Source organism: Pleurodeles waltl, chromosome 8 (genome assembly GCF_031143425.1).
Source record: "Pleurodeles waltl isolate 20211129_DDA chromosome 8, aPleWal1.hap1.20221129, whole genome shotgun sequence".
NCBI lineage: Eukaryota > Metazoa > Chordata > Amphibia > Caudata > Salamandridae > Pleurodeles > Pleurodeles waltl.
Window position 1 is genome coordinate 1,287,302,925 of NC_090447.1, and position 18,534 is coordinate 1,287,321,458.

Below are 18,534 nucleotides of genomic sequence, written 5' to 3' on the forward strand. Positions count from 1 at the left end.
CATTCTGACCGCGGCGGTACAGCCGCGGTCAGAAACGGAAAACCGGCGGTGGACCGCCGGTTTTCCGCTGCCCTGGGGAATCCTCCATGGCGGCGCAGCTTGCTGCGCCGCCATGGGGATTCCGACCCCCATTACCGCCATCCATTTCCTGGCGGTCGTGACCGCCAGGAACAGGATGGCGGTAAGGGGTGTCGTGGGGCCACTGGCATGGGCACTGCAGGGGCCCCCGTAACAGGGCCCCACTAAGATTTTCAGTGTCTGCCTTGCACCCGTCACACCCTTCCCACTCCGCCGGCTCCATTCGGAGCCGGCTTCCTCGAGGGAAGGGGTTTCCCGCTGGGCTGGCGGGCGGCCTTCTGGCGGTCGCCCGCCAGCCCAGCGGGAAAGCCAGAATACCCGCGGCGGTCTTTTGATCAGAATGACCCCCTATATAGTTTTATCAGTAAAACTGCAGGTTAATGGAGAGACTTTTGGATATTTCTTGGAAAGTTATTGTGTGTAGATGACAATATGTTACCACATCATGATTTAATAATATATTTATTAAAAGTGCGTGTTTAAACAAACTGAGAAACACTCCTGCCCTGATGGCAATGTTGTTAGTAAACTAAAAGAAGTCCTAGGTTATGTTGGCTAGACTTCATGGGTATGCGGGCTAGATTCTTGTGATGCATGCAGCAAACGTTAGTCTACTTAATCAAGCAAAAGAGTTTTTTGTACTGCAGAAATGCTGAGCTCACATATTTCAAGGTGCAATCATATGTGAGAATTAAGAATAAGGCGACTGTGTAAACTCTTTGCCGAGGATCACACATTTTGAGATCCGTTTACGGGTCAAGTATATTACAGGTAGTTTGAGTAGATTATTTAAGTTGGTCGACCTGCATATCTAGTAACATTTTTAGGATTTTTCGAGCCCTGATGTTGTGAGTGTCCTACTGAGTGAGTTGGTCCGGTTACAAGCTGGTGCATGAGTACTTTAAGGTGTCTTGTGAGAATTCTCTTAGAGGTACGTTTTATTTGTCAAATCAGATCCTTAAGTGTATGACAATCTTCAGGTGGCTTAGGAGCAAGCCAACAACTTAATTACAGAAGTTTTCTACAAAAGTGGAATTTGACTGCAGAGATCTCCTTATAAAGAGTAAAGGTTCAGAGTTCCCTTGCTACCGTGACCACTTATGACAGTGAAGTGCCTTTGTTTTGCAGTTTACCACTTCGTTCAAAATGGTGTAATGTTGCCCCCTCTGTGCCACACTTCATTTTAGAGAGGCCTTAGAAATATTAAAAACTAAAAAAACCTAAATAAAATGTTGAAAATATATCAAACTAGTCAGCAAGCTACACTGAACAGGCCTGGAGCTAATTTCACTGCCTCGTTAAGTGAATATATGTGACTAATATTTGATAATTTGGGAAGAAATTGCATTGTTCAGTTCCTGACACCAACTGTATATGCATGGGTCACTGGTGTAATGCAGGGGTGTGGAATTCCTATCGCCTGAAGCCTGGGACATATTGTTTGGGGTCAAGGGCATCAAGTTTTCATGTTTAGTTTGTCCTTGGGACAAGTAGTCCAACGCCTTGCAGCACAAACTCTTTGGCTGCCAGTTTACAGAGAAGGGAACTGTCTGCAGTTGAGGCAATGTGTGTTCCCATTTGTCAATGCTGTTCGAACTTGTATTTATGGTTCATTATTGAAAAGCCTTCATTATTAGGGTAAGTGCTATACATAGACGTTTTAAGGTCACACTTTACTACTGACACTGGTTAAGGACACATGTTTGAAAAGTTTAACAATATGAGGCTAAGTATAATGCTCTCTGATTAGATGCAAATGTTTGCAGAAGCTTGTAAGCAATAGTGATGATTATTTGCTTTCAAAATAAAGTATTCAGGAAAAAAATGCCAATAGGAAATAAAAGTTTCGCTACTATGAAATTTTAGGTGCTATTTCTTTGAGGGGTCATTTAGTAAAATGTGTTGATGAATGCTAGTGTTTCTAAAAAATATTCCAAATGAGAATCAGTGTAACTATTTTCAACAAGATTATGGGAAGCATGAAAGTAAACCAGCACTGGCAAAGCCAGCCACTACAACATTTTCAGTCTCTTGGTTTCATCAATGCACGTCTTGTTTTGACATGGTGTTTGTAACACTTAATTGTTGTGGGAGCTGCCAGTCCTCACCAGTGTAATAAACACTGGCAAAAAGAAAAAAAGGTTTATGGTCTCAAAAGTTCACATTGCCACCAGTGGCTTAACAAAGGCCCCGCAGCCCCCCTCAGCACAGCACCTGCCCTGAGTGAGTCTGGAGGGGGGGACCCTTCATGTTCTTGGCAGGGGGGCAGGGTTCCAGTTTCATTACTCCACTGATTTCCACAGTAGTTCCTTGCATTGAACAAAACTACTTTGTGTGCCAATGTGAGCCTTGTGGAAGAGCAGAACGCAATCACTCACAGTAAAGCCAATAGATGGAGAGCAATAGATGTTTAATAAAAACAAAATGTCTTTGTTAACACCTGACCTAATTAGGAACCCAATTCTTAAAGAAAGTCACAAAAGTGCACCCATTGTATATGTGTTTGAATTAGTGGCTTTCATGAATTCACAAGAACTTACAGAAGTAGACCAGAAAATTGTACTCCTAGAAAATATTTGTGAACTGTATTTTAGGAAGAGCAAATATGCATGTGTAGATTTGCGCATGTGAAAATCTATTGAGCATTAACAAGTTCACTTTAACCACTTTTTCCCCCACCCTGGAAGAACTTCTACTTCTGGCATTGTCATGAGTAAATTTCAAACCTTGCTTATTTTGAGAAAAGATTAGAGAAGAGCTGGTGAAAATCTTTAAAAAATGCAAGTAAATAGATTTGCAGACTCAAAGGCATTCCAGCCCTGGAACTATTGCTTACTGCTTCCTCCAGCCACAGTATGTAGATCTGTGAAAAAGTAGTAAAATAAGGAAATTGCTATAGTAAGGATAGAAATTACAAGTATTCAAGCCCTATTATAATAGTAGCCCTGATGCAATCATAGCGGCTATTATCAGAGCATAATGAGATTGCTGTCATAGTTTGTCGCTGCACTACATGGCACCACAGGGACAAGTAGATTTGTTTTACAGGACAAGTAAATGTTTTATGAAATTCCACACCCCTGTAATGTATGGTGTTTATGTCAATAGTAGCAGAGAGAGATTGACGTTGATGACTCACTGAAGGATTCCCTTTTGACTGCCCCGACTGAAAATTAAGTGTCTCTGCTTATTTCACCATCCACTGTATGCTACATCTTCCGTGTAGGTGCTTATGAACAGCTTTGTGTGTCCTTCTGCTTCGTTACATGTTTTTGTGTGATTTGCTTCTTATTATTATATTGCAGGGTCTGTTTGGGGTTCCTGAATTAAGTTCCCCTGAAGGATTTCAGCTAGCTCAAGAAAAAGCCCTCAAAGAAACAGAATTCCTTGTTGAAAGGGCATGCACAACAACACCAGGACCTCAAACTGTTGGAATATTTGACCAACTTTCCGATGCGCTGTGCAGAGTGGCAGACTTGGTAAAATATCACTTTTATATTTCACAAGAACGATTTTTGTTTTCAGTTAGGGTGCTTTTACTTTCCACATAGCTGTTTTCGGAAATCACTCCACTGCTGATACTAACAGTTTAGTTTTTCCACCTCCTGCAGCACAAAACCCTTGTTTGCCAGTTTACTGTACACATTATGGATTAGGGAAGGGCATTGTCTGCAGTAAAGGTAACATTTGTGTCCGTATGTTAATGCTGTTCAAACTTGATCTTATGGGTCATTAATGCAAAGCCTTTATTAGGGTGAGCACGCACTAAGAATCGTACCAAGCGAGACATCACTACTGATAGTAGTTCCAGTCTGAAAATGTGTTTGCAAAGTTGAACGGTGAGGCTATGTGTAATGCTCCCGGAATGCTCTTTAATGAGATGCAAATATTTGCAGAAGCTTGAAAGAAATATTGAGGATTCTTTGATTTGACAATCAAAACATTCATTACAAAAATGCAATAAGGAAAAAAAATGTTTGGCTAAGTTGCTGTGAAATTTTAGGTACCATTTCTTTGAAGCATCATTTAGTTGATGCATGCTAGTATTTCTAAAAAAAATATATACATAATGAAAAAAACAGTGTAACCAGTTTCAACAAGACTATAGGAAACATAGAAATAAACAAGCATTGTCAAAGTCAGTAGGTTAGACTTTGGTCGTCAACCTTTTGGTTTTGTTAATGCGTGTCTTGTTTTGACATGGTTTTTGTAAAACTTTATTGTTTGTTGAGCTGCCAGGCCCTCACTATTATAACAGACATTGTCAAAAACAAAAATATTTTTTGGTCTTAAAAAGCTCACATTGCCACAGAAGTTCCTGGTATTGAACAAAACTACTTTGTGTGCCGACATGCTCCTTGTAAAAGAGCACAATGCTGTCACTCATAGTGAAGCCAGCCAATAGAAAAAGACAGATCTGTAATAAAAACAAAAGGTCTTGATTAATACAAATACCAGGCCTAACTAGGGGCCCAATTCTTACAGGAAGTCACAAAAGTGCATATATATATATATATATGTATATATATATATTTTTGTGATCTTAGCATTTGTGCAGATTGACATCTTCTGAATTAAGAAGAATTTACAGAAGTAGGCCAGGAAATGGCATTCCTAGAAAATAATTGAGAACTAAATTTTAGCTCAAGCAAACAGGTGTGCCTAGAATTGCTCATGTGAAAATCCGTTGAGCATTTACAAGTGCACTTTCCCTCCAATTACTTTTTTCCCCAAGTGTCAGGAATAAATGTCCAAGCTTTCTCAGTATGGAAAACAATTACAGAAGAGCTGGTAAAAACCTCTGAACATGCAAGTTCGTAGGTTTGCACAGACTACAAAGTGCTTTCCAAACATGGAGCTATAGCTAACTGCCACCTACAGCCTCAGTATGTACATCTGTGAGGGATTTGCTTGTATTCAAACCCTACTATAGTATTAGCGCTGGCATAATTAGAGAGGCTATTATCAGAGCCCTTATATAATGAGATTGCTTCCATGATTTGTCACCGCACTAGATGGCACCAAAGGGACAAGTGGATTTTGTTACAGGGGAAGTAGATTTATGAAGCAACCTGTCCCATGGACAAGTAGATGTTTTATTAAATTCCACACCCCTACATAGTGAGCCAAGGACACCATGAAGAGCAGGGTCAAGTCTGATTTGCATATGGCTTGGTGCAAACCTAGGTGGCATGGTGGACGAAGATTGATGGATTGCCATGTAGTGCGAGCGATCAGCAGTGGCTGAGATTAATTCAAGCATTCCACACATCACTTTGTTTTTTGATGCTTTAAGTGTGACGGTTATGCCCAGACGTGTGTCCCTTGCTCACTGTGCCACTGGAATCAGGCTATACCTGGCTGATGAGCCCATAATAAGGATGAAACCAGTCATGGGTTGCTTGTATTCCGTTTCAGTGAAGACCTAGCCTGGCAGTTCGGGCTGAACTGTTCCCATGAGGAGCAGGGTTATGGCTGCTATGTATATGGCTGGGTTCTAACTAAGGTGACACAGTGGGCAAAAAACAATGGATTGGGATGCGGCCTGAGCGATTGCTAGTGGCTGAGATTAATCCAAGCATTTCATATATCACTGTTTTTTGATGCTCTAAGGGTTGCAAAAAGACCCTTATTTTAGTACGAATACACAATACTGATTGTGGTAGGGATGAGGACATATTTACTGTTGAATATTCCCCTTCTACTTCAGGTGCCGCAGTATGTGTATGATATCGGTGTCGTTGGTAAGAGCCTGACTGAAGGATGCAGGAATTGTGATGCAATGGACTGAGTAGCTGCTTTGCAGCGATCTGCTGAGGGAGTAGATTGTAGAGGCTCTGCAGAGTGACTGAAAAGCAGAAAACTGTCAGCAGCTCCAGAGGTTTGAGAATCACCCAGAATGCAGCAACCTAGTAATAAGAGTCTGTCTGGTTGCAAATAATTCTCCAAAGAATTGATAGGGCACCCAGAAAGATAGTACAGAATCTATCCATCAAGCACAAATGGGAAACACAACATACGCATTATACAAAGAGTCAATTTAAAGCAACATGAAGATATCACACTTACTGAAATGTCCAAAATTGTGCCATGCTGAGACAAAGATATGGCAACATACATCCTGCTGACAGAGAGGTGGGGGAACAGGAGGGTTATGTGACACAATGCTGTGTCACATCCCTTGAGTGTTGTCACAGTAGTCCTCAAAACTCAAGCAGCCAAGGGGTGTGTGAAATTTGCATAATTTGTTTTCGTGTAATTACATGAAATGCAAATCCATCATTTTATGCTATATTTTTCAGCGAAATGCATTCTTGCATCAATTTTTGACACATTTTGCCCTAAAAGAAAGAGTAAAAAAACAAAATCAATGCGAGCAACAACTACTCGTTTTCTGTAGTTTCCATGCTTTCTGGTAAAGTTTTACAGTGAATGGTGCATAACTACACAACATGGCATGATGGTGTAGTTTCAGGAATTTTGGTAAGAAGTGCAACACAAAATTCCAGGAATTACTTAGATTATGCTTGTGTAATTTAAATTTCACCCAACTCTAAAGCAGATATCATTAAAAAAAAGGAACATTGTAGAGTGCCGGAGATGTTTAGTGATGCATGACTTGGTAAATAGAACTTCTTTTTTTTTTCTCACTGGACGGACCATTTAACATTGACCTACAATAACACTCCATGCACTACATAGACCTGCCCATTGCATTATAAGGTAAGTATATATTTACTATTCCTAACTCCCAAACCTACTGTGAGAGATAAATGTAGGTAGAGTTAAGAATCACAGTTATATACGTGCCTTACATTGAGATGGTAAGCTGATACTATAGCTGATATTAAAGTCATGGAATATAGTGACCCCTCACTGACGGGAATCCTGGCATTCTCCCCCACCGCCTCAATCCGTTGTCTTACTGTTTTCTGAGTTTAAATTTTGTAAAACTTTGCTCAACAGTAAGTGAGTTCAGTTGTGGTCCTACCGCATTACAAATTTATGTAGCTTATGATGGCAGGTAGCTTAACTGTACATTGAATTTCAGTTGCTTCTGGAAAGAAGCTCTGTATGAGGGTATATGTACCCACAAGTTCTCCAAAAGCTCCGAGCGCATTACATATAGATCTAAAAAATCATAAAAACTATTGTTAGAACAAAGTGAAACCTACAAAAGTAGCTTGAAAAGGAAAGTGTGTTGTTCTAAAAAATAAGTTTTGGATGAGGCCTTTCTCAGTCTCTGCGTTCTGTTCTGCAATTTGGTATTCTGCAGCATTTGCGTGTTACGTTAAGCACAGAGGGTGGCTATTTTGCCCAAGAATACCTCTATCTGGGACTCCCTATCCTCTTCCCTTCTCCATTTCTGGCTGTTTGTTTCTTGTGAATAAGCACTCCATTTGAAGACCTTGCTCCCTCTTTGTTTTTCTACATTGTTCGATCTGGGGGAGTCTCTGTTCCTCTAGTTGTTTACCACTTTTCGATGTCTGAAGGGGACCCTGATTAGTTTAGTTCCTAAGCCTTTTCCAAATTGAGAGGTTTGGACTCTGCTCTTAGTCCCACTGAGATTGTTTTTACTGCAAGTTGATGGTTGACTTTGAGCAGAATGGCTACTTTGACTTAGAGCCCTATACCGCCAGTCTGACTTGGCTCTCTGCAATAATGTTATGGCAGCAACTTTAATGTTTAGTACATCAAAGCAGTACATGAGGCACTGAGGCTCATGTTAGGACACGAAGGGATTGCAGGGATCCTATTGGTGGTTAAGAGTTTGGCAGTAAGGAAGCACCTCACTGCTTGCTTGCCTGGCTTATGCTGTGAAGGCGTGCCTGTTGGTTTGGTCTGTGCTGTCAGCTCTCTCCCCCTTACATTAGAGAACTGGTCGTCCAACCACCTCAAGGGCATAGGTCAGTGCCCTGGACTTATTATCCTGTTCAGCATTCATATATTGACATTCTGCTCCTCATCACCATAGGGGTGCATTTGGCCATCAGGTGGGCACAGCCAGTGAGAGGCGGCATCCCGGATTAGTGATATGAGCGAAGTGTACATCAACCTGTCCCTTTTTTGTGTCTCTAACCTCCAACCAGCACCTTATCTGGGCCTGATAACAAGAAGGTTGTCCTGCAAAGCTTGACCCCGAAAGGGGGTGAAGGGCCGAAGGCTGAGATCAAATGTACCAATATGGCTTCACTACAGAGGCATGGACAGGGCTATGTTGGGTCAGAAGTTGCCCTGTTGGTGCTAATACTGACATTGAGAGCTGTGGGAAAGGCTGGAATGTGTCATACCCATGCATATTGATTTGCCTGAGGCCATATCATCTAAACTCTGTCATATTCAAAGACCTGTGTATCCACAGTATGTCTGCATCTAGCTCTAACTTTCCTTTCATTAAGTGGCAGGTTGAATTTTGAACACTGCTAGTATCTGCATTTGTCAAAGTTTTGCCAGCATTGTGATGACATGTTCTCTTTGGACTTGAACAGCAACATGCTCTGTGTTATTGGGCCATGTCTTTGCAACCACGTCCACTTCGGTCTCAACCTGTACCTGTTGAAGTTCGTCACTGTCTACTTCTTGATTGTATTCAAGCAGACACCTAATCCTAGCCTCCTGAATGAATAACTGAAGGTGAGATGATTGTTAAATCTTCCAAGGCTATGTTTATAGGAATGCTTTGGACTAGTGTTCCCATCAGTCATCCTTTGTGTTATGCTGGCCACATTGTGGCGTTCATTGTACCCTGCCATCAGCATTATTATGTTACTATCAGACTGGCTGTATTCTCTGCAGAGTCTATGCCGGGGATTACTCGGTTTGTGGCATCAATGATGTATAGCCTGATACACCTTCAGAATCCACTTAGCTTTAAATTAGAGTATGTACATAGATTTCAAGGAGGCCCTGAGGCGCTGTAAAGCCCTCCCATAGTTCTCCCGTACCACCACCTTGGGACCAGTACGCCCAAGTATGACATCAGCTTGGTGGTCCACCTGAGTGGAAACTAGTGAAACGGGCACCGTGGCCTCTTTGAGTGGAAAAATAAGGGATTTATCCCAGTTTACATGTAATCCAAAATGGCCCCCAAAGCGCACCACCTCACGAATGATAAGGGGCAAATTCTGTTCCGGATCTCAGACATAAAGGAGAGTGTCATCAGCTTATGCCATTATTATCAAATTTTAGGGAGGGGGAGCGTATGCCACAGTGAGTATGATACTCGTGCAGGGCACAGGCCAGGGGCTCCGCTACTAGAGCATAGAGCAGGGGAAAAGGGGACAACCCTGTTGCTTGCCCCTGGCAATGACAAATGGTTCAGCTATCAGACCATTAACCCCCACACAGGCAATTGGGTACCTATTGAACACCTGAACAAGTCGCAAGAAGACCTCCCCTACACAAAGACAGATATCATGAATTCCCATTCAACTGAATCAAAGGCTTTTTCCATGTCTAAAAAAAAATAGCCACAGCACGGACATCAGGTTCGATACAAGAGATTACTCCGAAGAGGTTCCGGAGATTATAACTGAGAGAACGACCTGGTATTAAACCTGACGGTTCTGGACCCACTATACTGGGAAGAAGGGGCACCAGCCTGCTAGCCAGTACCTTTGCAACCAATTTTGTGTTTGTTTAAGGAGTGATAACGGACGGGAAGAGGAATATTGATCGTCCAGCTTGCTGGGTTTGACCAAGGTAATCAGTAATGCTTTGCGCATGGTTGGGGGCATGCCATTGTCTCCTGCCATTTCCTCAAACAACTTGGCCAAATGAGGGATAGGTTTGTCTTGAAAGGTTTTGTAAAAAGCAACCGTCAGTCCTCCGGAACCAGGAGCCTTGCCACTCGGCATGTTCTTTAGTGCTGCAGCGATCTCCGTGGGACGGAGTCTTGCCAAAAGGCGCTCCTTATGTGAGTCCAACAGCGATGGCATTGTGATGTTTTCCAAATAGTCAGCGGTGGCATGCGCATCATATGTAATTCAGGATGCATATAGGCCATTATAATAATCTCGGAACCTCTCCATGACCTGTGGTGCTCCACAGACAGGTACACAATTGTCGTCTTTCACCATTAGCACCTTCCCCTCCCCACGATCATGCCTGATAAGAACAGCAAAAGTAACACTCAGTCGTTTGCCTTCACCATAGACCCTGGCTGTGAGGTATCTGCTAGTTTGGCGTGCAAAGAGTGATAGAACCGTGGGTCGTCATAATTGGGACCCTAGACCCCTACCAAAAGTGCCTCAAGATGCTCTTTGCAACAATCAACCACCACAAAATGTCCAACAAGATCAGTACACACCTTTTGCAGGACAGTCTCAAATCCTTGGTGTGCTCAGATGAGGACCCCTCCCGGGCATGTGTTGTGAACTCCGAGGCACAACATTCCCCACGCATGCACTGCATCGTGAGCAATCAAGTGTTGGCAGGCAAATGTGACTCTTGTAGAATAGCCACATCTATTTGTTGCTGCTGCAGATACAGGACCACCTTGCAGACCTTGCGGTGATCATTCAATCCTCTCACATTCTAGATTAACAATTTAACTGTGTTCGTAGTCATAGTAGCATTGTCATCCATCACAACAGACCCCACCAAGCATCCCATGGCCAATACACACAGCCCACCTCAGGCAGCTACACTAGTCTTCGTCTGCACAGTTTGATCTTCCAAATGCTGCAGAAACGTCTCCCATGCCATGTCCCCCAGCAGTCGACATGGCCATACACTAACCACCCTAGTCCCTCCCAACTCCCAAATCATATTACCCAGAGGACAACAATGTGGTACACACAGGGAGACAGACTTTGTCAGATTAGGACCACGATACCTCATAGGCATAATGGGGCAGAAATATGTTTATAATTGCTCCAATTGTGTAGATAAGTAACAAAAATAAAATGGTAGGATGGTATCACCATTCAGGGATGTCAAGCACCCAGCCAGCGCCCACTAGTCATATACCTGTAGAGCAAAGAAAGCCACCCCATAAGTCCAACAGTGAGTCCAGCAACCAATGCCCTCATACACAACAGGCAAACCATACAGCAAAACCCAGACTTATCCCTATGCCCCAGTACAACAATATAGCACAGCAACTGTGCAATCAACTGGTCCAATTGGAAACAAGGTTATGCAGTGCCACATTTGTAAGACAAAATGCATAATTTTTATGACCATTAATCAGTCCTGCTCTTCAATGTCTTTTGTAGGCACTCTGTCAAAATTTGCCGGCTGTGATGGCCCTTCTCCGGCTCCAGGGGACACATTTTGCCTAAGGAATTGCTGCAAACTGTTGGGACCATTGAAGATCTTAGGTTTCCCATTAATAGTCACCCGTAGGCGGGCTGGATAAAGCATTGCATTGTCCTGCTCCAGCTCCTGCAGTTTGCGCTTCACTGGCAGGAATTGTCTCCTTGTCTCCTGCACATGTAGCATGAATTCCATGAATATTGAGATGTCTGTGCCCTCATTTAGAAGAGTTAAAAGTTCTCTAGAGCTGCAGAGTACCAGATCCCGATCTCTATAATTAAAGAGCCTTGCTACTATGGGGCAGTACAGGGTGGGGCGCCAAGGAGCGGTATGCACCCACCTTCCACCACAAACTGTTCTGAGAAGGTCTTGCGGCCCAACAGGTCTATAAGGAATCGTTCAACAAAAGTTTCCATATTGCCAGTTTCTGTGGACTCTGGCTAGGCCAACATTGTGTAAGTTATTCTGTCAAGAATGATCCTCCAGCTCCTCAGCCCTCGCCTGCAGCACCAATACAGTTTTCTCAAGTTGCTTCTGTGCCTCCGTTGATGTGGCTCTCTCATGCTCAATGTGCATCACTTGTTGTTCCACCGTATCAAGTTCTTCATGTTTGTCTATACGTTCCAACATTCTATCCATTCTGTAGGAGAGGGAATCAATATTTCCGTCAATTTTAGTGAGGCTAAGTTGCATCGTCGTCAGAATTTGATGCAGTTTGCTGCCCATTTCATTCCCGAGGCCAGCCCCTGCTTCATACTCGTGTGACCTATGAGACCTGTGCTGCTCGAACTGTAGTTTGGTTTGATCTTGCCTGTTTTCCCCTTGATAGCCTATGTGCCCTAAATTGCACCTGAAGCCTAATGTGGGAAAGTAAGCAATGGGTTGGAGTGGGGAGGAATTACAGTGCAAGCAGTAAATTGTAGGGTGGACCAGCCACAAGAGGTTAAGGCAAGTTCAATGGCAGTCTAAACACAAACCCAAGTTCCACGTGCGCGGGCAGTGCTGCACTCCAGGGTCAGCTATGGCAGGTCCGACCCAGCAGCAGTGCACAACATGGCCTGCGTCCTGCTCTTGGTGCTCCACTTGCCCGCACTCCAGGCGAGGAAGACCCCTCCTTATTCAATTAATGAAAAGTATTAGCCACTGTGGGAGCACTCAGGGGATCAATGTTGTCACACAAGTACCAGTCTATGCAGGATCGCCAGCTGAACAGCTGTGCCAGGTGGTTCCCATATGGGAAGAGGCAGGACAATACGTGAAATGCTTTGGGGAGGCACGTGGGACCAAAGAAGGACGGGAATCCCAATAGCCGAGCACAGTGGACACAGGACCAGTCCAAGCAGCCAGGACGTAGCTCGCTGAAGTGCCTCCTATGTACAGCAGTGTCCCAGCACAAACCTCACGGACCACCGGGCAGCAGTGCCTTTCAGCAAGCCCTCACAGTGGGGAGCAAGGCTAGGAGGAAGGTAGGAACATCCTTGGCAGTCAAACCTCCCAGCGGCAGCAAATATAACAGGCACAAGTGCACCTGCAGCCCGCCGACTAAGCTGCAACATGCCCCAGGGCCCCCAACCCAGCTCACCTTGTCACCGCCGTGCCTGGCAGGCCAAGGCCGATGCAAGCCATGAGGCAGCAGCAGCGTCCAGTCAGATGTTCAGATAGTCCCCGCGACCTCAGTCCTCGGGTCCCAGGGAGCCGATGATCTCACCAGGACGTCCAATCCCTGCATCAGGCCTGGGAAAACCCCCCATCCGTAGGACAGAGTCTGGCCAGAGGTGCGCCACCAGTGTGGGCCCCACGCACTCACTCCAGGAAACATAGGAAAGGCCTCGTCTGGCTGCGCCAGGCTCCTCATGCGGCGATCCCAGGCATCATGGGCAAAGCTGAGGAAGGGCAGTCCAGTGCACCATCCAGTGCAGAAATTAGAAGCACATTGCAGCAGAATAGTGTAGGATTAGAATGTCGGCCGGAGGAGCTCACCTATGAGGTGGCCATCTTTGGGCCAGGCAAACTCCGCTCCCTTCCTCTGACATTTATAGCAAAACTGAATAATATCTTCTTCCCTTATTTGTAGGCTACTTTTCTGGAGTTACCATCATGAAGAAAATCATGGTGACTCTGGGAACAGCATAACTTCAACAGTCTGACATGAGGTGAGTTTTAGCTACACTTATGTTATACCTAGATTTCTCTGAAAAAAGGTTGGCTGAAGTTGAAGATCATTTACACACAACGCCCGGCTGCAGCCAATATCTGTGGCATTTTCTTAAGCATAAAATAAAAGTAGAGGAAATCTGTAGGCACAAGAATGTCAGATTCTTGGGAATTCTTGAAACTGCAAAGCAAAAAGACATGTTGGGCTTTCTGTTGGACATAGTTTCATGCCTGCTAGAGATTACGTTTTCTTCACTGCTAGTATTTCAAAGCACCCACAGGACCTATCCTGTATCGCAAACAAGATCTCACCAAAACCCCTTATTTTCTGGAACACAATTGTGCCTAATAAAAAGGTCTTTTCAATTCTAAAAGCCATACAATCCACAAATATGTTGATTACAAATCTAACACAAATGTTCACACCCTTAGCTTCACACCTTTACCTCACACAATGGGACCTAAAATTTGCCCTTTTCAAATCTTCTGTGATTAATATTACAGTCAATGGCAAAAATAGAGAATTTTGTTACAGTGGAAACAGGAACATTTCCTAGGTTCTCTGGATCCTACTGATATAGAAATGTCAAGAGATTTTAAGAACTGGGACCAAGAGGATAGTCGCATGGACCTGGCTGTTGCTATTGCCATTCAACTTCCACTTGACAAACCTTTTCTTCTATCACCACAAAGAGGACTCATTATATTGGCTGACCTTTGTTCGACTGACTTGAATGTATCATACCTTCAACAATACACTGGCTATTTTCTATTCTTATCGACTTCATTTCTGTTGCTGTTCCATCTAGTGTACCTCTACCATCTAAGAATAGTCGGAGATAAACATATATACCCTCTTTCTTAGGCTCTAGTTTAATGTTTCTTATTGGTTGAAACTTGCGTACTTTGTGATGCTACTGTTACTGGTTTCTCCAACATCTGAGCCCCATCTTACTGTCTGTCTGCAGCATTGCTATTTTCTTTTTCTCAGTGTCATGCTTGGGCCGCCATCATTTACTTTCATGTGACTGCTGATGAATTAATAGAAGGACTATTTGTCTGTTAAACATTATGCTGCCATATTGTGATCCCCTTACTCGTCTTTCTTGTGTACTCTGATGTCCTGCTCCAGTGGTTATCAAGGTTTGGGAGGTTGAACACCCACTACTGTGACTTTGATCACTTAATCTGCATGCCCACAATGCCTTGTGCATTTTGCTTTGCACAATGGGAATCCATGCAAACCTCTGTCATCCCAATAGCCCAAGCCCAGCACGTAGTGTTTGGTGTCAAGGACAACAGCTTTTCATCTTTATTTTGTCCTTGGGCCCAGTAGGCTGAAACTCCTGCAGCACAAACCTTTTGGATGGTGGTGTTGTAAACATTATGAATCATGGAAGAGCCTTGTCTGCAGTTAAGGTAATATTTGTGTCCCTATGTTATTGCTGTTTGAACTCGTATTTATGGTTCATTAATGCAAAGCATTTATTATTAGGGTGAGTGCTCTAAGGAATTGTTGTAAGCTTGGACTGCACTACTGACAGTGGTTCCTGTATAAAAATGTGTACACACGTCTGCAAACCTTCTCAATATGAGGCAACATAAAATGCTCCCAGACTATCATCTGATTAAATGCAGATATTTACATAATCTTGAAAGGAAGGTTGATGATTCTTTGCTTCCAAAATAAAATGTTCAGAACAAATGCAACTAGGACAAAAAGGTTTTACCAAACTACTGGGGACCCTTTAGGGACAATTTCCTTGAATTATCATTTGTGTTGGAATGCTAGTGTTTCTAAAAAGTATTCATGATGGAAAATCAGTGTAACTAGTCAACAAGATTTTAGGAAACATGAAAATAAACAAGCAAAGCCAATAGGTCTGACATTGGTGGTCAGCCTTTTGGTTTTGTCAATGCGTTTCTTGTTTTGACATGTTTTTTTGTTGTGGGAGGTGCCGGGCTCCCACTAATGTATCAAACATTAGCAAAAAGCTAAAATATTTTTTGGTTTAAAAAAGCACACACCAATTGTCACAGTAATTTCTGGCACTGGACAAAACTACTTTGTGTGCCAATATGCTTCTTGTGACAGAGCAGAATGCTGTTACTCATGATGAAGCCAGCGGATAGACAGAGAGAAGAGAGAGACAGATAGACTTTTAATAAAAACAAAAAGTCTCAGTTAACACCAGACATAATTAGGGGCCCAAGTCACAAAGGTGATATATGACCTTGCATTACTGCCAATATATGGCTTCCATTAATTCACAAGAATTTACAGAATGGTCCAGGAAATCTAATCCTAGAAAACATCAGTGAACTGCACATAAGCAAATATGTATGTGTACATTTGCTCATGGGAAAATCTGTTGAGCGTTTACAAGTTCACTTGGCCTCCAACACTTTTTCCCAACTGTGGAAGAAGCTTTACTTCTGACGTTGTCAAGAGTTAATTTCCAACCTTTCTCAGTATGGGAAAAGCTTAGAAAAGAGCTGGTTTTAGTAGGGTGCATTCCTCAAAAGGGCATTTCAACCCTGGAACTGTTGCTTACCGCTACCTCCTGTCCCAGTATGTAGATGTTCAGGAAGGTGGCAAAACAAGGGATTTGCTAGTATTGACACAATCCTATAGTATGAGCCCTGGCGTAATCAGAGGCGATTATCAGAGCCCTTATATATTGAGATTGCTGCCATAATTGCTGCCGCACTACCTGGCACCAAATGTAAAAAATTTTTTATTTTTAAATGTATAGGGCAAGTACATTTATGAATCAACCTGCTCAATGAACAAGTAGATATTTTATTGAATTCCACAACTCTGGTCTTTGTTATATTTAAGTGTGAATGACCTTTCCCACATTATTACGTCCATGAGGGTTATCTGTTGTCTATCCACCAAGGCATCCAACATCACCCTTCCTTAAGAAAAAAATATGTCATCTGTGGAATAAGACAAACTAAAGAGAGGCAGTGAGGGAAAGTTATTTCTAGTAGATGTTTTACCTCTGACCCCCATACGTCTTCAGTGACATTATACAGTTATAAGCAATGCAGCACAACTTCTCATTTCCAGAAATACATACCAGTAAAAATACTTAAGATTTTTGCTAAGATTAGGTCTATAGGGTGGATATACACACTGAACAGTTCCAAGTCATCATCTTATACACCTTCCCTGGACTGTTCACAGTTTGATGGGGCCTGAGTTGTTGTAGGGAGCTTAAGACTCTTTTATTGACAAGTCTGGTGCGAAAACTTTGCTAGCAGAGCTCTGCTGCAAGATGTCCGGGACAATTGAAATTTACTTGTCTTTGATAAATGGCTCATCTCACAGAAAGGTGTCCTGTTCAAGCACAGACTTTATTCTCCTAAGACCCTCTTCTACCAGATAAATCCCAATGCGCCATCCTGAAGGGTGACATGTTGATCCCACACTGATAACATCAAAGCTAAAATTAAGTCACATAGTGCGTCTGAGGTAGAAGTGAAAATAACCTGAAGAGGGCTCACTTCAAGAAGATTCATTACCAAAACAAAGATTTGAGATTATATGACCAGACCGTGTGTGTGTGGTTAGCTTGTAAGGTGACTCAGAGGGCCGACCTCATTTAAGATTCTGCGCTAGCCAGAAGAAGGCCCAAAGAGAAGCAAACATTGCTTGAAGGTATGATTGAGAAAGTAACCTCACATTATAATCGGTGCTGGCCTGAAGAACTGCTGCATGACTTCGAGAGGAGCACAATGTTCAACTTCCGTCTTCACATAGCAGTCTGCAATTGCACTCACTTGTATGAAGTGGCGTCACTATGAACACAGTGAGAAAGTGACTCAACTTCCAACTTTACAATTTTAGTAAACAGAATCCCTTTTCTTTGATACCAGCTATCTATGACAAAGAAGACCCTCTGTTCTCTCATGCACTGGAAATCATGAATGCTTCTGCTAGCTTTTACCATTGAGTGTGCCATTGAGACCATGTGATAACTAGTAGTGGAACAGTTGTTCTTAAGTCAAGTTCATCTCCAAAGATTTACTGTAGAGGCCAGCTATTTTCTGGCATTAGAAATTACATGCAATGAATTATCTGAATTCTGGAAAGAACTGGTTAAATTGTATAAATTATCATAAAATAAACAAGCTTCCGCTCAACTCTTTTCTGCATACATCTTTAAAGATGCCCACGAAGCAGTCAGGCTTCATCAGAACTTTAACAGAGCTAGGATAGCCCTTATTCCAAAGACCAGAAAACACAAGTGCCCCTGCCCAAATCTTTACATGATATCTTAGATAAACACTATTATATAACATTTCCAGGCCACCACACCATACACAATCCTAGTTCATGAATATGTTCGTTTTGCATATGTTGTGGCAAGTCGCTGATGACCTTGAATAGAAGATGGTACTTGCTCGACCTGGAAAAGGCATTTGATAGTGTTGGATTGGATTACCTGTTTTATACTCTTAAACGTATCAGATTGGGCCCAACCTTTATTTCAAAATCAAATTGCCTCATTCTCTGTTTTATTGTGATGAATCCTGTATGACACTTTTGAGGTCAAGATGGGAACCAGGTGATCTTGTAGTCTTTCTTTGTTACTCTTTCTACTGCCATTGGAAATATTGCCAGCATCCAAACCCGCCCCGTGACTACTGACATCAAATGCATAACAATGAGTACTGGTGAAATTAAAGCAATGCTAAATAATGATGGTATACTCCTCACAATTATAGAACCCAAAATTTCAGTGCCCAATCTGAAGACGTTTATGGAAAGATCTGTATTCTTTTGTGGGTACAGAACAACTTATGGTAAATGTGGCTGTTATGTTGTAGTGTAGTGGTAATAGGGCTTTAAGAAGAGAATGTTAGGAGAATAGAATCTAGTGGTATCCCGGTAACGGGAAGTCAGGAGAGAGAGAGCAGAGCGTGAGGAGAGAGGAGGCGGTTAGGAAGGACGGAGCTGGGTCAGGGGTTTAATACAGATTGTACTTACGAAATAAACTTCCCTTTGATGAAGAACGATATCGCGTATCATTC

The 18,534-nt window shown here is 42.8% G+C and overlaps 1 protein-coding gene across 1 annotated transcript in view; it reads left to right on the forward strand.

Annotated features, from left to right (window-relative positions):
* Positions 1-18,534, forward strand: part of MIPEP (mitochondrial intermediate peptidase) — a 700,113-nt gene that overhangs the window by 11,367 nt on the left and 670,212 nt on the right. Inside the window, exon 2 of the mRNA XM_069202242.1 lies at positions 3,384-3,557. Within this exon, the coding sequence (XP_069058343.1) occupies positions 3,384-3,557 (174 nt within the window). The remainder of the gene's footprint in view (positions 1-3,383; positions 3,558-18,534) is intronic.